At 31.4% G+C, this 25737-nt stretch overlaps 2 protein-coding genes and 2 non-coding genes across 4 annotated transcripts; all 4 read right to left on the reverse strand.

Moving 5' to 3' along the window:
* Window positions 1–12627: 12627 nt before the first annotated feature.
* Window positions 12628–16015, reverse strand: LOC125051413 (cytochrome P450 6j1-like). The gene is made up of 2 exons (XM_047651703.1): window positions 14666–16015; window positions 12628–13324 (listed from the first exon to the last, which is right to left on the reverse strand). The coding sequence occupies exons 1-2, from the start codon at window positions 15966–15968 to the stop codon at window positions 13158–13160; spliced, it is 1470 nt and encodes a 489-aa protein (XP_047507659.1). The 5' UTR covers window positions 15969–16015; the 3' UTR covers window positions 12628–13157.
* A 1954-nt stretch (window positions 16016–17969) lies between these two features.
* LOC125051439 lies at window positions 17970–18126 on the reverse strand. Its single transcript, XR_007117282.1, has one exon. It is a non-coding gene; the product is annotated as a U4 spliceosomal RNA (small nuclear RNA).
* A 2770-nt stretch (window positions 18127–20896) lies between these two features.
* LOC125051412 (cytochrome P450 6j1-like) lies at window positions 20897–23257 on the reverse strand. Its single transcript, XM_047651702.1, has 2 exons — window positions 21805–23257; window positions 20897–21152 (listed from the first exon to the last, which is right to left on the reverse strand). The coding sequence occupies exons 1-2, from the start codon at window positions 23105–23107 to the stop codon at window positions 20986–20988; spliced, it is 1470 nt and encodes a 489-aa protein (XP_047507658.1). The 5' UTR covers window positions 23108–23257; the 3' UTR covers window positions 20897–20985.
* A 1612-nt stretch (window positions 23258–24869) lies between these two features.
* Window positions 24870–25026, reverse strand: LOC125051440. The gene has a single exon (XR_007117283.1). It is a non-coding gene; the product is annotated as a U4 spliceosomal RNA (small nuclear RNA).
* Window positions 25027–25737: the final 711 nt, after the last annotated feature.

Genomic DNA, 25737 nt, shown 5'->3' on the forward strand with positions numbered 1-25737 from the left:
AAAAAAATGCGTGTCTCAGTAATTCGACTCGTCTGCAGGCCCAGATTTCGCTGGAATGGCAACAGCAAGGTCTAAATTGTGGTTATGGTGTGTTAAAAAGAGACAGACTGATTAAATGTATGCACCTAGATTTTTTTATAAATAAAGTAAATTATTAGGGTTGCCTGGAAGAAATCGCTTGTTAGCGATAAGACCGCCCGTTGCCTAATAACTTATGTAACCTACTTACTTTTTGTTTTTTTTTCTATATGTATAATTATGTGTATTATAGAAATGAAGTGTAAATAAATATAATAAATATACGTATAGTAAAATTGCTGTTAGAATGAACCGAATAAAATATTATGCGTATTTTATAAATTAATACCAATGTGATCGAAAATCTCTTTAATAAACCTTTTTTCCACATTTACTTGTATTTGTATGGTTTTGAAACCATAATAAATAGATACTTTATCAGATTTTTATATAAATATGCATTTAACGATTTCAATGTCTCTTTATACAATATGAAGATAATATTTTTACTTACTGGGTTAATTGAAGTGTCACTAATTATGTTATTAACATAAAGATTAGGTTTGATTTATAAAGCTTATAGCCCAGTTCGAATTCTAACAATTTTTTTTTATTAAGATGTTACCTCATTAGAACCCTGTACTATAACCACGATATTATTTCGATTAAAACTTATTTTAATCGGATAAAGTTTATTATCGTACAACTAAAGTTCAGTAATTTATTTGGAGTAAGTTACCTAAATGAAGCCTTATTGTATGATAATGTTTTAACATGTATCACAAGAGTATTAGGAAGTTCCTGTGGTCGGTTCGTTAGTGACTTTGGTCAAGTAACACGAATATATATATACGAATTCCAGACTTTCATATAAACTATTTAGACGCTTTTGTTCATATAACAAGAGAAGCCTTGCGATTCTGTAACTCACTTTTCGAACTCACACAGCGGTTTTCGCATCGGCCGTCGCTCTCAAATCAGTCGTAAATCAGTCATTTTATGATTTGTCATTCTGATAAACAATAAACTACAAGCTCCCATCTTATGACTGCTTCACGACTGATTTGAAAGCGACCGCCGATGCGAAAACCGCTGTGTGAGTTCTAAAAGTGAGTTACAGAATCGCAAGGAAGTAATAGTAAGCTATGTTATTAAAAAGACGCAGCAGTTTAAGTTTATAATTCATTTAAGAACACATTCGTACAGTATAATTTGATGTCCATGTAGCGTGTCCGACTCTCATCCCTGAGGACGTAGATCCGAACCCCGGCCGTGCACCAATAGAATTTTCTTCCGATATACATTTAATACTCACCGACGACGGAAAACGTGAGAAATCAGCATGCCTTACACCCAAAAAAATTGACGGCGTACCAAGCACATAAATGTGATAATCTACTTGCCTTTAAAAAATGTTTAGGACGATAGAAATCTGACAAGACCAAGGTTGTCGCTGCCACCCATTGAATTGTCGCCGGAATCACAGCAAAGTGTGAATTTTAGTATTCCCTTATTAGTTGGTTGTTGGCGTCCTCTGTTTAACCACCTACAATACATTTCTGTTTCACAGATCAAGCCCACAAAAATCAACATAGTTAATTTCCCATTAATATGCAAATTCACTCAAGAGTAAATCTGTGTACCTACTTGAATTATTCGCGTCTCAGTCAAAGGTATCAATTTTAAGTAAACCGCAGTGAGTCAAGGGTAGTCCTGAATAAGAAATGAGCGATTGATCCCATACTCCCCGGGGTAATCTAATGTGGTATTTTTGGGTATGTTGGCCTATTTCGCGCCTAGATACCTGGGTGTTTGCATGTTTAAGGCGTCGTATATTTACGAATAAAACTTTATGGAATAAGGACATGACGTCAGGTTCGGTATAAAATTCCACACAGGCTTTTATGGTGTCTTTCCGTATTTTGTTACTAGATTACACTAAACGCAATTTATATACTTTACTAGCAGACCGGCCAAGCGTTGCTGTGGCTAAGGTTTTTGTTATGTTACATAGTAGTAAACTACACAAGGGAAACGATAGGAGAACACCAGTCATGGGGACCACCATGCTTTATTGGTGGTTATGCCATTAAATTGTAGCTTATGTGAAACGTTGGTACTTTCAACACAGCGCCATCTGTTAGAATTGTGACTATCAAATAGTAAACAAATATATTGCAATAAAATAATATTACGGATATAAATTGAGATGTTAGCTATCCTATCTTTTAAGTTAGATCAAACTGCACACGGTGTGCAAATTTGATTGATATCGGTTCGGTAGTTTAGGAGTCCATAGCGGACAAACAACGTGACACGTAATTTATATATATTAAGATTATATAAGCAACTAAAATGTACATGAGGATGATTGCTAAAAGAAACATTAAATTGATTGCATAATCCTCTGTTATTGGCGCCTAACTTTTTCTATTGAATAATTAAGCGAGAACTTCTCAGTGTAATTCGGGTTACCTTTATTACAATTGCATAAAGATCAAATTGCACTGGCGAAGGACACAGAAGTTCCCTTTGTATTTCAATTCAATTTAACTTTTTGCTCTATGGTTGTATAAGCCGGAGACACATCAATAGTAATTTGCGTTAAACTCAATGTTGCAATAACAAGTTTTGTTTTCTGTGAATCGTCGTGTTTTCGGATTTAGGTCAATATTTTTTTTATTGATGCATGATGTCGGAAACCCTTTTGCGTTAAATACTCTGAACCAAAAAGCTATTTCATTTGAGAAAATTTATCATTTACATTTACGATTTTAAACAGAGCATTTATAACTTACTTCGTTTTAGAACATTTATATTTTTAGATTTTATTGAATACCGAAATAGTAGGAGTATTTGAAAGACGGAATAGTTTGTCTAGTAGTACTGACCTCAAATCTTATGGCGGCATGGGTACTATGACAGTCATAGAAATTTCTTTGAATGTGAGTAAATTATAAATTACACCGTTTAAAGTTATAAGACTACTTCATTTTGCCAATACTTTTCTGTTACAGTAAATGCTGTTCATTTATAGAGTGTAAAATATTTATTTTTTATAATACACTAGCTGACCCGGCAAACGTTTGTATTGCCATGTATGTATATTATTTCTTGGAAACATTTTTTAGTTCAATAAAAATAACTACAATAATAAAAAATAGGGGTTAATCGTAGAGGGGTGAAAATAAAAAAAAACAAAAAATTTTGTCGAAAAAATAAAAAAAATTGTTAAGGGTGGACACCTCTTATCACTTAAGGGTTTGAAAGATAGATTAGTAGCCGATTCTCAGACTTTCTGAATATGCATAAAAAATTTGATAAGAATCGGTCGAGCCGTTTCGGAGGAGTATGGGAACGAATATTGTGACACGAGAATTAACCATTATCAATTCATTTTTTTAAGATCAATAATCCTTATTTGAATTGTATTCCCGATAGACAACACAAAAAGGCATACGTTCAATTATTCTTAAAGGACGGCAAAACTCATTAAATAATTCAATGTTACCCTAATCAGATACGGAAGTTAATAATTATTAGGACATTTTAACATTTAAATCCTCATGATTTAATTTATAATTTGCAACATTCCTTTGGCTTCAAAATTACTTCCGGTATCTGCCCAAACACGAAACCAATTCAACTTCTATGCCCGAGAGGCTGTATCGGACAAATTGAAATACTCATAAAGTTTTAACCAAATTCGTAATAGCCAAGTCAATATTTAATGAATGAATGAAGCCTTTATTTTAAACAACCAACTTCTTACACCTAACTAAGCTTATGAATTTTGATATTTAATATTATAATTAATCTACTCAATCTTCCTCGGTGTCTGCCTGTTTTCCGACATAGCTTCCTCCAGATTTTTGAAGTGAAAACTTCTTTAGCGGCGTTGTACACTTTTTTTGGAGTGGGTAAAAATGTTAAACTCGCGTCAGGATAAATTCGTAAGACGGATGTTTTTTTAAAGGATAATGAACCTTCGTGCGATATAGTTACGGTTTTAATTCATTTGTCTCTTTCCTCAGATGCATTGTTGCATGTGAAATTGGACCTTAAGTCAATAAATCAAGGTTTAATTTTGCGAAACGTCTAAAGCTTTATGATTAACGATTTGGTCAGACCGACGCGAATAAAAAATGGCAACTTATAAAAATAGAGAATTTTCCTAATTGAATTATATTTTAATACTAATTTTAATTATTTTGTGTAGGTTTCGTAAGACGGATGGAGAGTAGATAGCTGGCGCGGCGTATTTAATGTAATATAAATTGTCATGTTTGTGTACGATAGCGCAATAAATAAATATTGTATTCTACCACATAAATGATAGTACTTTTATACTGATGATTAAAGCAATTCGTGCAGACTTATTCCCTAACCATTCCAAAATATCAAAAATGCACAACGTTAATATTCAAGTTTCCACTTCTGCCGGCACTCCCGGAGTGCAACCCTTCGTTTATTCCTTCGAGTCTGACTTGGGCTGCCCTTCTCCATATTCTGTGGGCCTACTACATCGGATCAATGGTCTTCCTCGGTTTTGCCTTGTGTTGGATACCATTCTACAATATCTTTAGTCCATTTACCTGTATTATCTCTTATCGTATGGCATGCCATCGCCATTATAATTGTTTAACACTGTATTATATATTTTCTAGTTATGTTCTATTTCTTATTTTTGTTAGTCTTACTCTGTCCCGTCTTTTGGAAAAAGTAATTTAAGATTTTATTTTGTAATATGTAGTTTTACTTGGTAACAATTCGGTCTTAGTTGCTATGTTTGTTAGTCTTAGTAATCTGTTTGATTTGTTTACTACAAATAAAAAAGAAACAAAACACTTCTAAACGACGACTATAAAAGGAGACAAATGAGACTGATTTATTGCCTATGAATGGAAAGAGAGGTGTACTGGAAACTCGAAAACCAACTCTCTGAAATTTTCTTTAGAAACATTACACAAGTAAAACAAAAAGTTTTGTAGAAATATCCGAGAGCTTATTTGTAACTTTAACGTATATGATCAACCCTTGGTTATAACTCAAAGGGGAACCTCAAATTCAGACTGCCATATTTAATGCCGATTTCAGGTGACCTAGAAATAACTTCATATTTCTGTACGTACCTTTATTTCAAAGGTTGGGCCGTAATTAAAACTAAATGGGGGAAGGTGTTTTTATTATAAGCGTTTGCGCCGTCGCGGTTTTTAGGTTAATGTAAATAAACGATCGCTTTAAGTTGTTTTATCTTGCAGAGAAATATTTTTCTTCATTTTAAGTTATAGCAATAAAGAGCTGGTAAGCTTTACGAATTTTTCTGTAGTATGTACATTATTATTAGGCTGGTATCGCCAAATGTTAGATAATATCAACGGCGGTGACTCAAATGCTGTATATGACATCGTCACAGGTGATGAACCCGAAACCAAAAGACAATCAGCTCAGTGGGTGTTTCCTTTCGAGGATCGGCCAACTAAGGCAAAGAAAGAAAGAAGTCAAGGTAAAAAGATCATTGCCCTCATTCTTTGATCGGAAAGGTCATTTCGCGACAGTTGTGCTAGAAGATGGAAGGACAGTTACTGCAGACTGGTATGTCAATCGCTGTTTGCCTGTTGTCTTGGAACAGCAGTGCCCTCGAAGCAGGATCCTCCTTCACCAAGACAATGCTTCAGCGCACTCCGCAAATCGGACTGTTGAATATTTGACTATGGCAGGTGTCGAGATAATAAGTCATCCGCCATGCAGTCTTGACCAGGCGCCTTGCGACTTTTAATTATTCCCATATTCATATTACGAGCCCTGAAGATGCGGTGAAAGCGTACGAAAGTGCCATAGAAGAGACCCCTAAGGAAGAATGAGCCTAAAGCTTATCTCAGTGAATGCGAAGATGTGTAGAGAGGAACGGAGATTACTTAGGAAAACAATAAAATATTGGCTTAATGTAGATAATAAATAATAATGTTCTGCGTTTTTCATTTTCGAAAATATTTTCAGTGCTACCTAGGTATGATAGGAATAATTTATAAATTCCTTAGTGAAACGATGTGGACAAAGTAATGGGTGTGTGATTTAAAGGAATTTAGAGAATAATATTATGTTAAATTAAATTAATTAACTTAGTCTATTTTAATACGAGGTTTCGGGAAAATAGTACATAGATAAGCTAAATTAAATTTTTCGCTTAAAAAGGTTAGTACCTATTTCTATAACTCGCTCGCATTTATACTTAAACATTTAGGCATGGCACTTCCAAGAAAACATTTTCTTAAAGATTAGGCAAATGCTTGAATAAATTATTTAATTTTAACTCCAGTGATATTATTTTTTCAACAGACATTCAGTCACACCACACAGACGTCAATATCTTCTGAATACCGTTTGTTGCGTTAGTGTACTTATACTTGATTTGATAGTTTTGTACTGAAAATTTCAAATACTAAAACTAAAAGCTATTTTATAACCTACTAGCTGGCCTGGCGAACATCGTACCGCCTAACAGTCGATTCTTTATTTTTTTTAAATACTTATTCTGCTATTCGGGACACCGGTCTAGCTAAGATAAAAAAAAAGAAAGTTGATAAGACAAATACATTATGTCAAAAAATAAAAATTTACCTTCCCGGAACCCCTCCACTAACACTTGAACTTTATGATATGGTATTAAAGTTCAAATTGACTTTTAAGTATTATTACGAATATTATGTATGGGAATATAGAAAAGTGTTGTTTTTAGACTTTTTCACTCAATTTTTTTAATTTTTCTCTCCGCAAGAACCATCCTCGTACTTCAAAGAATATTATAAAAAAAGAATTGGCCAAATCGGTCAAGCCGTTTTCATGTTATGTCGTGACAACGGAAAACGGGTTTCATTTTCATATATATAGATAAGGTTTTTAGATAAAATCAACGCTCGATAATAGTCCGCCTTATAGTATACAGTAAATATATGTAAATACAACCCCAATTTGTTCCCGAAGGCCCTTTGTTGTGGCATAATGTCGTGAGGCAAGGGATCAACCCGCCTCACCTGTCCTTTCGCTTAAGATTTTGCAATTATATATGCTTTCTAACTTCCTAGTTAATACAGCAACTTAACTTTACTAAGGAATTACGTTTTGTAAATAAGTAATTATCCAAAAGTACATTTAAAGGTAGGTACTATTAAAGATATTAAAATGAGACTTAATGCTATTTCGAATAAGCATCGCAATACAGCAAGGAAATGCTGCCAGCATTAAAGGTCACACAAAGACCAAATTTTTAAATTTATTTTATTTTGTATTTATACATTATGAATTATTATTTTTACTGTGTTCTTTCACAATATTCGTAATACTGTATATTTGTGTTGGAAATAAAACAAATCCTATCTCACAAAAACAAAAATAAAATTATTTTTCTTAAATTTACTTTACTAGACAAGGGAAAGAATCATGATCACCACAAATTTTCGCTAAGATTTAAAAATACTGTTAAACATACCGCGGTACCAGGATATTTTTGATGTCATATTAGGATACTGTTATTTAAATTTTGATTTAATAACACATCTAGGTAAGTTTATAAGTTAATAAAATATCACCCTTCATCCTAGATTAAATGAGGAAGAATAAAGAGGGTATGAAAATAGACACACACTCGCAAGCTTTCTGGCGGCTATCTCCTAATGTTCCATGTTTTAAATACAAAATATTATATTTAGAGCGACTTACATAAAAATAATTTTCTAATTCAGCTCTCAAAATATCCTGGTTATAAATATAGATAATGAGCCTATCATATCAAAGACATCGTAAAACCATTGGCGGCAAAATGTTCGCGGCCTTGGAGACGCATTTCCATTTCATAAAACCAACGTATCAAAGCAAATCCTTTCTTTTCAAAGAAAAATACGATTTCGATTATGCAAAAAGTTGTATTAGAAGTTTCGTGGAATCATACGAAGAAAACTAATAAAGACTGAATCCCTCTGTATGAGTATTTCATATTGCAAATTCAAATGTTATATAAATGTGAATAAAAAACATATATTCATGTTTAAGTCTGTATGTATTAAGTCCTATTTAGTGCGGTTTTATCCGCGTTGATTCAGATTAAAAATGATGTAGTATATTCCAAAACCATGACCTATTTTGTCAATATATAAAGGTGCTGATTGAGCAGTCACTTGTAAGAGGACTCCGCCGTTTTTGAATCTGTTGAACTGAACAACAAAGCGTAGCGCCAACCATCGCTATGAACATTTTCTTTTTTTTTTATCAGAAAATATTCTTAGTTTTTTTTAATTCCAATTCTGATTTATTTATTTTTAATGACTTTCCCTAGAATGCTCCCCTAGAAAGCTCGATAGAATGCTCGCTGAAACGCGATTTATTTTTAGGTTTAGGTTTAAAGACTTTATTCCTCAAAAAAGACAAAAAATGTCACTTACATGAGAATAATACTCTAGATTTACATAAAATTGTAGTCGTTCTAAAAATAATCACAATAAAATATAGCCGTACATGCAATAAATTTAAAAATAAAAGTAAACAAAGAAATATGAATTAAAAGTAATTATAAGAAATGAATTTAAAAGTAATTTTGTTTAACATATTCACTTAGCTTCGATTTGAATGAATTGATAGAAGTAATATTTTTTATATCTGTGGGTAGTTTATTATATATTATTATATATTTTTCTATAATGTAACATTCGCAGAATGCTCATTATAAGTGAATGTTCACGTTTACCCCGCACCTCTAAAGATCTCTCAGGCTTCTGTCTCATTTACTCACTCAGTGTACATACAATTTAAAATTTCGATCTTATACAAACCTTACCCTGATTATAAAGAACACAAAATATATTATGCAATTTGATGAAGTCGTTTGGAAGTTATGCGCCGAGAATGTTCTTATAATACAAAATTATTTTCTTTAAAATTTGAGTGAGATTATAAAAATACCAGCTTTTTAACTTTTAATAGTGGTTACTCCCTAATATACATAATAATACGTGTCACATTTACAGTAAAAATTTAAACAAGGTAACACGTTTAAGTATCTTTTATAAAATTCTGTTGATACGATACGATTTCATGAAAGAAAATCGTTATTAGACCTTTTATAGTAAGGTACCTTTAAATAAAAGAAGATATAATATGAAAATAATAATAATCTGAATTAAGTAGGTTTATAAAAAAATTGTTTACTACTACTATTTTATAGTTAACATACATTTAAAATATTTAAATGATTTTAAGTAGAAATTACAGACTCCCAATGGGGTATTTACATATCAACGTTTATATTTTGTACCTTAGTAACTGTTACTTACTATTTCAACACCTGAGACCTTCAATACATCGTATTTGTTTATAGAAGAAGGAGCACATGAATAGGAGGCTCATCTGATGGTAAGTAATACCGCCACACATGGACTCTCTCGATAACAGGCAGACGAGTGCGTGGCCGGCCTTTTAAAAATTGGTACGTTCTTTTATTAAAGGACCCTCGATTTTGTATAAGAATAAGAATTTTGTATCCTTTCGTATTCTTGATTCCACCAAACTGAAATAACCGCGGATATATAATAGACACAATACAATAAACTATTGTTATTAAAGATTTGAAAGTAAAATCTATGCTAATCTTAAAGTTTAAAAGGTATGTAAGTGTAGTTAAATTTCCTTACATATGTAAAACATACGTACGACATCGTATGAAAAATCCTCCACAAGTTAATATACAGCGAACTTTAAAGCAAAAGCACGTATGTCCTCTTCACGAAACGAGTCGAGCGCTTATGCAAAACTGGAGCTGAAAAATAAAGGCAGCTTAGAATTAAGCAAGCTATACATGAGAGCAGTGAAAGAGTTGAATTATCCTACTTCCGTTAACGTTGTTTTATACATGTGGGCATTGAGCCGCGACTCTTTTGTTTTTTCTTTACTAACAAATTGTCGTAGTATAAACTTACGAAATATTATATTCTTTATTTAATCTTATGTATCGAATCTTCTTATAGTGCCATCTCCTTTCGAAGTTTGGCGATCATCATAGCTAGTTTAATTTTGGATATGGTGATTTGACAAAACACATATATTGAATATACTTTATCGGTTATTTTCTTTTATTTAATAATTATTGAGGTGTCAAACGATTAGTCCCATCCTTACAAAAGTACCCGTATTTGTCAACTAATCGACAATTAATGTTTGATATAGTAGCGCGAAACAACGTCGGCGATTGATATACAATTTTGTATGTTAATCTTAGCACATTTTAAAGTCAGTCAACTTACATTAAACTGTAATAGTTACTATGCAGTTTGTAAGTATCATGATCACTTGAAAAAATAACACACTGGTTCTACAGTATTATTACAAAGTTTGTAAGGGCTAAATTCTCATCAACACACTACCGTCTATGCTATGGGCTTTTTACACAACAAAGAACAGTTCGGTGGCCGTTGATAAACAATTATTAACAATAAATAGTAAACTATAAGTACATTCAGTGGTACAGTGGTTTATTAAATAACATAGGGACCATGAAAAAATTTACATTGACTATAACAAATACTCTGCCTTAAAGTTGTTCACAAATAGTTTACCATACTAAATAATAAATATGATTGAGGCCGTAATAGCAAGCTTTATTTTAAACCCAGAGTGTTTCGCTCTGGTTTTCATATAAAACTGAAAATAAATGGGGCAATTAGCCATGTCAAATAATTATGGGTGACACAAAATTTTATAAAATAAAGATGTCTATTAGGAATAATTTTATAAAATCAAAATGCCTATTATAAACAATTTTATAAAATAAAAATGCCTATTAGGAACAATTTTATAAAATAAAAATGCCTATTAGGAACAATTTTATAAAATAAAAATGCCTATTGGAACGCAAAAAATCGCTTCCCTAATCCGCGATAGCTCAACCCACGCGCAGCATCTAGTTTCAGTAAATGCAAACGGCGTAATTTGCACTCACGCTAAACACACTAAATACCATTCCTCCTCACAATTGCTGAGCAAACAATCCGAGTGAGCCTTAATTAATTGTTAACCAAACACATATATCAGACTTGTTGTAAATTACGAAGACGAGGCTAGTATGTATGTCAAGATGCGGTTTTACCTGTAGATGCTGATCAGATATTTCGTAATAATTAAATCTGAATTAATTCACGCGCAAAGCACAAATATAGGTTAGCAAGCGAGCATTCTTGCTATGTGCGCAATCATTACTTGCCTATACGATGAACGATATACCGGCATGTCATGACGAAACAGATACCTATTTCTCTATTAAAATATGTGCAAAAGATGCAATCTAAGGCTCCATAATGTAACGAAGTAGCGTACTAGACATTTTAATTAATGTATTAAATGTGCTCTGTCAAACCGACAGCATTGACTAATTTATTTGACCTAGTCCCATGCTAAGCTGGTGCAGCTTGTGTTATGGGTACTAGGCAACGGATATACATACATATTATAGATAGATAGACATATAAATACATTTTTAAACATCCAAGACCTAAGCACAACACCAAATGCTCATCACATCGATGTTCGTCTCAGCCGGAGATCGAACCCGGGACCCATGGATTCGTAGTCAGGGGTACTAACCACTAGACCAATGAGTAGTCAATTATTGATTCGATAGTTGCTAAGTGCCAATTAATTATGACTTCATATAACAATTATATCTAATAATGTAGTAACATCAGTAGGGCTGATATGACAAACTTAAAACGCGTGGTAAACTCAATATTGAAGTCAAAATCGGGATCACAATTGCTCTTGGAGTTACGGGATAAGCTAAGTATTATATACGTAATATGTAAATGTAAAATATAAATGTGATATATATAATATTAAAAGATGTTTCTCAGTTTCCGAATTAAAATAAGTTTATTTCGTAAAATTACATGTCAACGTAACGATCACGCAAAATATATGTTATTATAGTTTTAAATTAAACATACTTAATGTGTATTTTCAATTCTTTATTTCACTGTATACAACAAAATAAAACGAATAAAACCATAAAAAATATGAAATCGAAAACACTTTATTGATATTGGTAATGATATGGATGAATGGATATGATAGCTAAGAGTGTCTAACATAGTTTTTACAATTTTTATGATCAAAACCGTTTTCAATATATTCAGAAATGGTAAAACTAAGATCCTTAAATATCTCATCGTTACTGAAGGTGCAAAATACAAATAAAACCTCTTAAGCCCAAGTTAACTCTTTTACCTTTGAATTAGAAAGTAAATTGAATCAAGAAGATTTAATGACGCCAAGAATTTAATTTCAAAGTTTTGAAGCTCATTTGAGGGAATTCTCTGAAATATAATCTGAGAAGCTTCGTATAACATATTCTGTTACCACTCAATATGACTTATAATAAAAAGATAGCCTTCAACATTTCATTCAGATATCATTTTGTAAACAAATCACACATCTATTTAAAAACCTTAAGTCAAATGACGGTACTTAAAAGTGCGAAACTTGAAACTGAGATTTTTATGTCAAATATGTAATAACTTTTAGTAATGTACCTTTTTCATCTAACATTTCACAATATGTATCTTTTTCATCTAACATTTCAAATAACCAATTCACATTTTCTTATATTCCTTGAATTGCCGCCTTAAAAAAGCTCTTTTATTACAATATCAATAAAAACATGGTTATACAGCGATACCCTGTCCAGGCCCCAGACAGGGCATGATCCCCAGGATCCGCCCTTGACCAGACATCGCCATTTATTATTACAAAGTCAAACTTATCTGAGAATATATATATGAAATTTATTTAGACTCAATACGACGGTAAGAATATTAAAAACACTAACTTTACATCGAAAATTGGTCGCACACAAATTAAATTTCACTTAAATTTTGTAATTTCATAACGATTTGTGTCTTGTTAATTTTTCAATATGAGTAAAGTTATACTTAGCCCCAATATTATATAAGCCGTGACTGATTTATATAGAAAAGTTTAATGTCTAGTTATTCTATTAAAATATAAAGAACCATCCACTATTGACGTTTATAGCTGAACATAATTAATTAATTTAGTTTTTTTATATACCATAAATCTATTTTCCTCTAGTATAATTTTTATACACTTTGGTGTCTGGGAATCAACTCATATTGTACGTTAGAATTGCTTAGCGTAAATAAATTAGGCTCAAATGTTGTAACCCTATACATACAACTTTTTAAAGTGAATTCTCGCAACAAAACAGCGAGCATAATTTTTACATGAAGCCGCGCGTACTTTGCACCTGAAACAAAAGTTTCGTGTTATGCCTTTTTATTCATGTGTTAATAGTTTGACAATTAACATCAAAATGTCAATTATTTAGTATTGTCTGTTATTGACATAACTTTTACACATAGAGAAACACTTTTTTTACCGTATTGATGTTATGTTTTACTATAAATTTAAAACTATGTAAAATAATTAATTCGGTTTAATTTAAAATTATTCTACATAATTTTAAATTTAACCGACGTTTCGCGTGCTTTACAGCGTGCGTGGTCACGGTGACTGAAGACAAAAGGTGTTAAATGTCAAAAAGTATCACAGCTGTAGAAAAAGTTGTATTATCTGTATTTATTTCCCCGGAGTTGGTATCGACTAAAAGGGTTTTGGCAGAAATAGTTCACGGTGTCCTCTATTTTCGCGGATTGTTTATCTTGAGATTTTAATTTGGATATTATTGTATCCCAGGTGTTTGACAATTTTAGGCCGTCTTCTCTATTGAAATTGGGGTGTTTACTGATTTAAATGGCTTCGCGTACGAATCTTGGGAAGAATCTTATTTCTTTCGCAAGTACTTTCGGTTGGACAAAGCGTATGTAGTGATTGGGCCTATCTAGTGTGTGTTCACAGACTGCTGTTTTGTGTATCGTCTATGTCTTATGTCCGCAATGTGTTCTTTGAGTCTGCTGAACATATTGCGTTTAGTTATATTTGTAATAGAACTGCAGACAAACACACGTTGATATTTGGACATGATACATGCGTTTCCCTTACGCTGTTTTCCTTTGCCGTAGGAACAAATGTTCCTTGCGCACATAGAAAAATCTATGGTGTAAAGTTTTACACACAACCACAAGAATCGCGCGCTTTATCTCTAGGCACAACACACATCCTGGATTATATTGTCACATTCTATATTATAAATGTAATCACTTTTTTTGAATTGTTCTTTTTCACTGCTAATTAAATCTGTTCATGACAATAATAACAAAATTATATTTCATTACAAAGATATTTTATAATAAATTTATAAAAATAGTTAGATAAATTCTTAGTGAATTGTTCAATGTGGTTAGCAAGGGAGGGAATTCCATGCGGTCAATTTCGCCGACATCAGCTAATAACTTAAATTTTAGAAGATACTATTACGACGCTTTCTTGGTGAAAACTGTTTAAATTAAATGAGACGTACATATTAGTAACCTGTTCCATAAACGCAGATTAGCCAGTGTAACTTTTGTCTTTATCACCTTGTAATGTTGTCGTGTCACCTTTTATTTACTAAAGAAGGCTAAAAGCACATTTATCATTGAGACCGTTAGTATTTTATATCGATAAATAAGTTCATTGAAATACTTACCGATACAAATACGGTTTCCTCCACTGAATGGCAAATAAGTATACTTTTTAATTTCATTAATGTTGTCCGAAGAAAACCTTTCTGGGTCGAATATGTCTGGCTCCTCGAAATACTTGGCATCCATATGCAACGCGTATATCGGGATAATGACATAAATACCTCTGTTAACTTTTAAATTTGAAGGCAAAATTGCATCTTCAGTTGCCATTCGTTGCATAGACCCAATCGGAGGATATTTCCTCAAAGCTTCACTGAGAACCATGTCTAGGTATTCCATAGATTCAACATTGTTGTAGTTAAGTTCCTTATATTTATGAAATATTCCGTCAATTTCCTTATGAACCTTATGCAAAATGTGTTTGTTGTTTGCTAATTCCAATAATGTATAATCGACAGCACTTGCTGTCGTTTCGACGCCGGCCACAAAAAACGAAAATGCTTGGGAAGCCACAAACTGATCGATATTTACTTTATAACCTGATGCATCTTGAATCGATTCATCATTTTGTATTTCCATATACATATCTATATAGTCGTCCCTTTTTCCAGGCGTCTCTTGACGACATTTACTGACTTTTTGTATAACTTCCAATATAAGATTTTTGTAATCATCAAATATTTTTGTATTTAGAACCTTAAGCAGTATTGGAAATTGGATGCTAATAATCATTTTTAATGAAAATAAACATCGCTGAAAAAATGGGAGCGGTTTACAAAGCTCATTTACTATTGGCGATTGTAATGCATTTTTTGTTACAAAGTCTAATCCAAATATTGCTGATCCGATAGCAACAAAATTAAATTTTTCATATACACTCTTATTTTTCTCGCAATGATAATTCTTTATATAATCAATTAAATTGTCTGAACATTGGTATATTGAATGTGACATACTTTTCAACTTTTTATTAGTGAAAACTGGTGTAATTTTCTGTCTGACCAGCTTCCAGCGTTGATAATCATTCATGAAAAGTAAGTTATCTATCAAGTCTTCTTTATCATTAACATAATACCCACGGGAGTGAAAGCAGTGTGAATCTTTCAAAACAGCTCGAATATCTTCCAAATTTTTCAAAACAAGTACAGGTTTTGAATTGAAGAACATCCCAACATAGTCTTCATTTGGATACGCGTTATAAATATTTCTATAAACTTCTGGCAACGAACACTTTCCAAGTAAAAAGTCCCATGCAGCGTAGTTCACTTGCACCACATTTCTTATTTTCCAATAATTTTTATTAACATTAAAATAGTATATAACAGTAACAAGAATACAAACGAAGATGGATATAATTAATATCATTTTGTAAGTTATATTCCCAATTAGTTCAAATTAGTACTGGATAGTTAACGTATACCACAACACCCGCTTTTTTAATTGTCAATCAAAACGTTTTATTGGGTTAATACTGTTCAGTATTTATAAACGTTTTGGAATAAGCTAATAATTTGTTTTCTAAGATACTGAAACAATATTAATTGAAAATAGAATCAACTCAAATACAGCATGTTTGGCTAAAAAATGTCATTAAACAATTCTTTTGATGGAATAAATAACGTTCAATTAGTATTGTCTTTGATTGACATAACCTTTACACATTTAAAGAAAAAACTTTTTTTTATAATAATACATAACTTCAATCCGGTCAAAAAGTTTTTTCTTTAACGTTCAATTTATAACATCATTTAAAACTAATGGTTTCTTTATGCATTTAGGAAATATTTTGTCTATTTAAGTTACTTTTACATACATACTATACTCAATTGAATTTTTTTAACATATATAAAATGTTTGAGATTTTCTTAACTTTAAAATCTAATGTTTGCACATTAATTATCTAACATAAATATAATAAATGTCTTTACGGTTAGACTTTTAAAAACATCTTTACGTTTTGTGCTTTAGATTTCTTTCGTTATCATTTGTTGTTTGTTCTAAATGAAAGTTGACAGCTGTCGACTTTTAGGTCTAAGGCAAGCTGGTTCCCTCACAATGTTTTCCTTCACATTACAAGTGTTAAATACGCACATAGATAGAAAGCCCATTGGTACACATACACATGATGGAACCTACGATCTCAGTGATGAGAGTCGCATACTCAAGCCACTAGGCCAAATCTGCTCCATCCATTCCCATTTTAGGTTTACATTTAAAAATAATCAAAGGGTTGTTTATTTAGATTAACAAGACATACAGACTATGTAGTAATCTTATCTTACAAATACTACACAGTAGATCTGAATATCCATCCTTTTGCAATCCAAAAAGTAAATTTTGAGATTGGTTTAAACCCCTCTCAAGGTTCCCGTAACCATCATTGAAGTGGCTAGTAATGTTTGTTGCAGGTTCATCAAACCTGGGGGATTAGAAGCGTGCCTAGGTTAACAATCCTCTGTGTCCATTAAATATCATTTTTATTTTCTAGAGCTGACTGTAAGACATCACTTGTTAGCGATAAGACCGTTGTTACCAGTTAGCAACAAGAATTTTTATTCACCAAATAATGAAAGTTTAGTTTTCCATGTATAAATGTAATTAATATTTACACTAACGGAAATAGTTTCTACAATGTTAGTAATGACTAATTACACACACGAATAATAATTAATTTCTACTCCAAACTTTTAAATTTGTTTTAATTTTCTTTTTATTATTACTATGTAGGTTGAGTCGAGCAGTGTTGGCTTAGTGGCTTCAGCGTGCGATTGTCATCCCTGAGATCGTTGTTTCGAATACATAAATACAAAATATACATATAATAATACGAATATTTTTACGCGTGCAGCCTTGCGATTCTGTAACTCACTTTTCGAACTCTCACAGCGGTTTTCGCATCGGCAGTCGCGCTCAAATCAGTCGTAAAGCAGTCATTTTACGATTTGGCATTCTGATAAGGAGGGAGCTTGCAGTTTATTGTTTATCAGAATGCCAAATCGTAAAATGACTGCTTAGTGTATTTAGACGTATTTTTGAAGTGAAACTATTTTAGGCGCATGAGGGTAACATTTTACGGATGAAACGCAATAATAATAATATTACATATAATATGTTCAGCGTTTTTGTCGAAAAAAAGGGAGAGAGCGATTGAGACCGATTGAGAGAAAGTGAGAGAAGGGCGAATTACCTTATGACTTATACAAATTCTATTTTTAAAATTGAAATTTCGTAAAGAGAATTTATGAAATATTAGTATTTTATATTTTATGCAAAATAATTTATTGAAATCTCATTCATTAATGTCAATCATAAATTAATTAATTTCGATTAAATCGTTTGTGACTTTAAAACCTAGCGTGAATGCATGTTTAAGAAAACGCGCAAGGTTTTGAAACAAATATATTTTGTGAGTCTCTTCAAAATGATTGTGTGATCTTTTCAGACTTATTAGATTTTTTTCAAATACCAATAATCGTACCTCAAATAAATCTCATGGGTAACGATAATACCTCTGCGCTAAGTCATTAGATTTGCATCTTTATTTCATCATTGTCTAGGATTCTAAGAAGCACACCAAGAAACTGCTGGATTTTATCCATATCCAAATGATATCTGACTGAGCTCTTTTCAAAGTACTTATATGATACAAGTTAAAAAAAAAATAGTACGCTGCGTTTCCATGAAAAGATAAATTAATATACATTCAAACAAAATTATAGATTTCCGAAGACATTTTCATGATAATATGCACTTTTGATCAATAAAAATTAAAGTAGGTTAGAAATGAATTCTCCTTCGACTTAAAAACGTAATATCACATCAGCCTTGAGTATGAGTTAATATCGATTTGATTCTCGATAATCTAAAACCGTTTTGTCGAAATATTTATTGTGAAATATTCTTTAAAAATATAGTGTAGATGTATGCAAATATAATGGGGGCTAACGAATAAATTCTAGTGGTCTATTGATACAGGCAGATATTGGTAGAATTTATAAAGAAAAACAGTTTTTGTGTTTCGATAAAACAGTTGAGACTTTTTAAAGTATATAAAAATGGTTGTAAATTAGTTCGACACATCATTTCAAATTTTAAATGATTTTAAGTATAAATCACAAAATCTCCTAATGGGTTACGTTATATTTTGTACCTAGTTATATAACCCCGTGTGTCACCACCATAGGATAATTATATTTTATATAAAGAAACACCATTGCAACATAGTAGTACAAAGATCCTTTATATTTCAATAGCCGAAATGCTGTTACATGATTCTACGAACCACTCTTAGTTCTTACTAAGTAACGTTTCCTTGTAGAGTGTGAGAACAATGTATCAGCAGAACGATCACGTAGGCCTTTAAGAATAGGATATAAATATAATATTACACTTGTAATATTTAGTATTAAACGGACCTCAAATCGGACCGGTTGTACTCATTTTAACTTTAAGTTTTTAAAAACCCTTTTTCGCGGACCCACTACTTGACTACCTTCTACGTTTATATTTTGTACCTTCAGTAACTTTTACTTACTATTTCACCATTTATAACACCTGAGACCTTCAATTCATCGCATTTGTTTATAGAACATGGAACACATGAAAAGGAATCTCATCTGATGTTAAGTGGTACCACCACCAGAGTTTACATCATTAAAAATCGTTTTAAGGTTTTAATCTAAACAACAAAAAAATAAAACACACGGTTATATAAATTATTTAATTAATTAAAATTACATATAATGATTTTTTTAATTATGATTAAACAAACACTTCAATTCATCGCATTTGTTTATAGAACATGGAACACATGAAAAGGAATCTCATCTGATGTTAAGTGGTACCACCACCAGAGTTTACATCATTAAAAATCGTTTTAAGGTTTTAATCTAAACAACAAAAAAATAAAACACACGGTTATATAAATTATTTAATTAATTAAAATTACATATAATGATTTTTTTAATTATGATTAAACAAACACAAACCAACACTATTTAATGTAATAATTGAAATAAATTTTTTTTTTTATTTTTTATGTTTTAAATACTGGAGGCTGCAAGGAATATTGATAAATAATTACAAAGTTTTTATTGTATTTTTCACATATTAGATAAATAAGGGTCTGGTTTATTTTTGTGTTATATCAAGTGTTGACTCCTATTGTTATTATTTACAGCTACGCTTGCAATTCCTTATTAATTCCTGGAACATGCATTGGAAGAAATATTTAAACAATTCTGTTATAATATCGACTTTTTATGTAAGAACAGTAATTTAATTCGACGTTTTTGACGTGATAACGTCTTTAAAATCGTTTAAGTCGGGTGACATGTTCAGAAACTTGTGTCACACCAAAACCTCACGAGCGCCATCGCAGGTATAACGAGAGAGAGACGGACCGATCTCCCGTCTCATCTCGAGCGCTGCCAGTCATTCCGTGAATGTATGAAGAAAAATGTATATCATAGTCGAATAAGTAAACTTGTCATTTTACACCCGAAATTTATCATCAAAAGTGTGAATAAAACGATAGATGTAATTTAAAATTTGAAAAAATTGTTATCTTCATTAATTCCTTACTTCCCAAAAACTTATATCACCAATAAGACGTTATCACGTAAACATCTCGATCGTAAACCTACTTTACAAACAACCAATATTTTTTTCAAGGAAAGATAATTTTTAATGAACTATTATAAAAAGATAGTTTCCAACATTTGATTCAGATATCATTTTAAAAACAAATCACACATATATTTAAAAACCTAAAGTCAAATGAAGGTACTTAAAAGTGCGAAACTTGAAACTGAGATTTTTATGTCAAAATTGTAATAACTTTTGGTAATGTACATGTCTTTTTCATCTAACATTTCAAACAACCAATTCACATTTTCTTATATTCCTTGAATTGCCGCCTTAAAAAAGCTATTTTATTACAATATCAATAAAAACATGGTTATACAGCGATACCCTGTCCAGGCCCCACAAGGGGTCATGATCCCCAGGATCCACCCTTGACCAGACATCGCCATTTATAATAACAAAGTCAAACTTATCTGAGAATATATGAAACTTATTTAGGCTCAGTGGGACGGTAACAATTAATAACTTTACATAGAAAATCGATGGCACACAAACTGAATTATACGTCAATTTTCTTATTTCATAACTTTTTATCTCTTATTAATTTGAGTAAAGGCATGCCATTTTTTTTTTACATAGAAAAGTTGGATTTCTAGTTATTTTATTAAAATATAATGAAAATAAAATAAAATATAAAGAACCATCCACTATTGACGTTTATTAAGAGTACACTGTACATAGTTAATGAATTTGGTTTTTTTATACACCATAATTCTATTTTTCTCTTATATCATTTTTATACTCTTTTGTGCCTGGGAATCAACTCATATTGTACACTTGAATTGCTTAGCGTAAATAAATTAGGCTCGAATGTTGTAACCCTATACATACAACTTTTTAAAGTGAATTCTCGCAACAGAACAGCGAGCATAATTTTCATATGAAGCCGCGCGTACTTTGCACCTGAAACAAAAGTTTCGTTTGCGTTTTTATTGATGTATCAATTTTTTGACAATTCATGTCAATTATTTACTAATTTATATCAGTCAAACAAACAAACAAAAACCATTTATTAATGTAGGTAACACAATGTACACTTATGAACGTCAAAAAAAAAGAAATATACATTAAATGCTTCTAATTTTACATTTACTGCCAGTTCTCAAATCAAGGGCGTAGAACGGAAGAGAATAACTGGCAATTAACTCTCCGCCACTCTTTTTAATCGCCAAGTTTTTGTTTTACAATAATTTTTTTTGAAAATATAAATTATTATTGTAACAATAAACAACTAAATGATATTGAAAATGATATTGTCATTGTTAATGGTATTTTTCAGTCACTTATGTTTTCACTTGTGATATTCAATGTTATATATTACACGTTCAAACCATATTTAAAAACTTATTTTTCAAATAAGGTTGTTAGGAAATTTGTTTAAATAAAATGAGAAGTACATATTATTAACCTGTTCAGAATAGCCAGTGTAACTTTTGTCTTGTCACCTTGTAATGATGTCTTTTCACCTTTCATTAACTAAACAATGCTAAAAGGACATTTATCATTGATACCGTAATTATGTTATATCGATAAATAAGTTCATTGAAATACTTACCAATACAGACACGATTTCCTTCACTAAATGGCAAATAAGTGTACTTTTTAATTTCATTAATGTTGTCCGAAGAAAACCTTTCTGGGTCGAATATGTCTGGCTCCTCGAAATACTTGGCATCCATATGCAATGCGTATATCGGGATAATGACATAAATACCTTTGTTAACTTTTAAATTCGACGGCAAGATTGCATCTTCAGTTGCCATTCGTTGCATAGACCCAATCGGAGGATATTTCCTCAAAGCTTCACTGAGAACCATGTTTAGGTATTTCATAGATTTGACATTGTTGTAGTTAAGTTCCTTATATTCATGAAATATTCCGTCAATTTCCTTATGAACCTTCTGCAAAATGTGTTTGTTGTTTGCTAATTCTAATAATGTATAATCTACAGCGCTTGCTGTCGTTTCGACGCCGGCCACAAAAAACGAAAATGCTTGGGAAGCCACAAACTGATCGATATTTACTTTATAACCTGATGCATCTTGAATCGATTCATCATTTTGTATTTCCATATACATATCTATATAGTCGTCCCTTTTTCCAGGCGTCTGTTGACGACATTTACTGACTTTTTGTATAACTTCCAATATAAGATTTTTGTAATCATCAAATATTCTTATATTGAGAACCTTAAGCAGTATTGGAAATTGGATGCTAATAATCAGTTTTAAAGAAAATAAACATCGATGAAAAAATGGGAGTGGTTTACAAAGCGCATTTACGATTGGCGATTGTAATGCATTTTTTGTTACAAAGTCTAATCCAAATATTGCTGATCCGATAGCAACAAAATTAAATTTTTCATATACACTCTTATTTTTCTCGCATTGATAATTCTTTATATAATCAATTAAATTGTATGAACATTGGTATATTGAATGTGACATACTTTTTAACTTTTTATTAGTGAAAACTGGTGTAATTTTCTGTCTGACCAGCTTCCAGCGTTGATAATCATTCATGAAAAGTAAGTTATCTATCAAGTCTTCTTTATCATTAAGATAATACCCACGGGAGTGAAAGCAGTGTGAATCTTTCAAAACAGCTCGAATATCTTCCAAATTTTTCAAAACAAGTACAGGTTTTGAATTTAAGTACATCCCGACATAGTTTTCACTTGGATACGCGTTATAAATATTTCTATAAACTTCTGGCAAAGAACACTTTCCAAGTAAAAAGTCCCATGCAGCGTAGTTCACTTGCACCACATTTCTTATTTTCCAATAATTTTTATTAACATTATAATAGTATATAACAGTAACAAGACTACAAACGAAGATGGATATAATTAATATCATTTTGTAAGTTATATTCCCAATTAGTTCAAATTAGTACTGGCTAGTTAAAGTATACCTCAACACCCGCTTTTTTAATTGTCAATCATAACGTTTTATTCGGTTAATACTGTTCAATATTAATTAACGTTTTGGAATTAGCTAATAATTTGTTTTCTAAGACACGGAAAAAATATTAATTGAAAATAGAATTAACTGAAGTACAGCATGTTTCGCTAAAAAATATTATATAAAATGTTTGAAATTTTCTTAACTTTAAAATCTAATGTTTGCACATTATCTAACATAAATATAATAAATGTCTTTACGGTTAGACTTTAAAAAAAATCTTTACGGTTTGGGCTTTAGATTTCTTTCGTTATCATTTGTTGTTTGTTCTAAATGAAAGTTGACAGCTGTCGACTTTTAGGTCTAAGGCAAGCCGGTTTCCTCACAATGTTTTCCTCCACATTACAAGTGTGAAATACGCACATAGATAAAAAGCCATACACATACACATGATGGAACCTACGATCTCAGTGATGAGAGCCGCATACTCAAGCCACTAGGCCAAATCTGCTCCATCCATTCCCATTTTAGGTTAACATTTAAAAATAATCAAAGGGTTGTTTATTTAGATTAACAAGACATACAGACTATGTAGTAAAGATTACTACATAGTCTGTATGTCTTGTTAATCTTACAAAATACTACACAGTAGATCTGAATATCCATCCTTTTGCAATCCAATAAGTTCCGGATAAATTTTGAGATTGGTTTAAACCCTTCTCAAGGTTCCCGTAACCATCATTGAAGTGGCTAGTAATGTTTGTTGCAGGTTCATCAAACCTGGGGGATTAGAAACGTGCCTAGGTTAACAATCCTCTGTGTCCATTAAATATCATTTTTATTTTCTAGAGCTGACTGTAAGACATCACTTGTTAGCGATAAGACCGTTGTTACCAGTTAGCAACAAGAATTTTTATTCACCAAATAATGAAAGTTTAGTTTTCCATGTATAAATGTAATTAATATTTACACTAACGGAAATAGTTTCTACAATGTTAGTAATGACTAATTACACACACGAATAATAATTAATTTCTACTCCAAACTTTTAAATTTGTTTTAATTTTCTTTTTATTATTACTATGTAGGTTGAGTCGAGCAGTGTTGGCTTAGTGGCTTCAGCGTGCGATTGTCATCCCTGAGATCGTTGTTTCGAATACATAAATACAAAATATACATATAATAATACGAATATTTTTACGCGTGCAGCCTTGCGATTCTGTAACTCACTTTTGGAACTCTCACAGCGGTTTTCGCATCGGCAGTCGCGCTCAAATCAGTCGTAAAGCAGTCATTTTACGATTTGGCATTCTGATAAGGAGGGAGCTTGCAGTTTATTGTTTATCAGAATGCCAAATCGTAAAATGACTGCTTAGTGTATTTAGACGTATTTTTGAAGTGAAACTATTTTAGGCGCATGAGGGTAACATTTTACGGATGAAACGCAATAATAATAATATTACATATAATATGTTCAGCGTTTTTGTCGAAAAAAAGGGAGAGAGCGATTGAGAGAAAGTGAGAGAAGGGCGAATTACCTTATGACTTATACAAATTCTATTTTTAAAATTGAAATTTCGTAAAGAGAATTTATGAAATATTAGTATTTTATATTTTATGCAAAATAATTTATTGAAATCTCATTCATTAATTTCAATCATAAATTAATTAATTTCGATTAAATCGTTTGTGACTTTAAAACCTAGCGTATATGCATGTTTAAGAAAACGCGCAAGGTTTTGAAACAAATGTATTTTGTGAGTCTCTTCAAAATGATTGTGTGATCTTTTCAGACTTATTAGATTTTTTTCAAATACCAATAATCGTACCTCAAATAAATCTCATGGGTAACGATAATACCTCTGCGCTAAGTCATTAGATTTGCATCTTTATTTCATCATTGTCTAGGATTCTAAGAAGCACACCAAGAAACTGCTGGATTTTATCCATATCCAAATGATATCTGACTGAGCTCTTTTCAAAGTACTTATATGATACAAGTTAAAAAAAATAGTACGCCGCGTTTCCATGAAAAGATAAATTAATATACATTCAAACAAAATTATAGATTTCCGAAGACATTTTCATGATAATATGCACTTTTGATCAATAAAAATTAAAGTAGGTTAGAAATGAATTCTCCTTCGACTTAAAAACGTAATATCACATCAGCCTTGAGTATGAGTTAATATCGATTTGATTCTCGATAATCTAAAACCGTTTTGTCGAAATATTTATTGTGAAATATTCTTTAAAAATATAGTGTAGATGTATGCAAATATAATGGGGGCTAACGAATAAATTCTAGTGGTCTATTACAGATATATTATATCAGATACAGGCAGATATTGGTAGAATTTATAAAGAAAAACAGTTTTTGTGTTTCGATAAAACAGTTGAGACTTTTTAAAGTATATAAAAATGGTTGTAAATTAGTTCGACACATCATTTCAAATTTTAAATGATTTTAAGTATAAATCACAAAATCTCCTAATGGGTTACGTTATATTTTGTACCTAGTTATATAACCCCGTGTGTCACCACCATAGGATAATTATATTTTATATAAAGAAACACCATTGCAA

This window comes from Pieris napi, chromosome 7, assembly GCF_905475465.1.
Source record: "Pieris napi chromosome 7, ilPieNapi1.2, whole genome shotgun sequence".
Taxonomy (NCBI): domain Eukaryota; kingdom Metazoa; phylum Arthropoda; class Insecta; order Lepidoptera; family Pieridae; genus Pieris; species Pieris napi.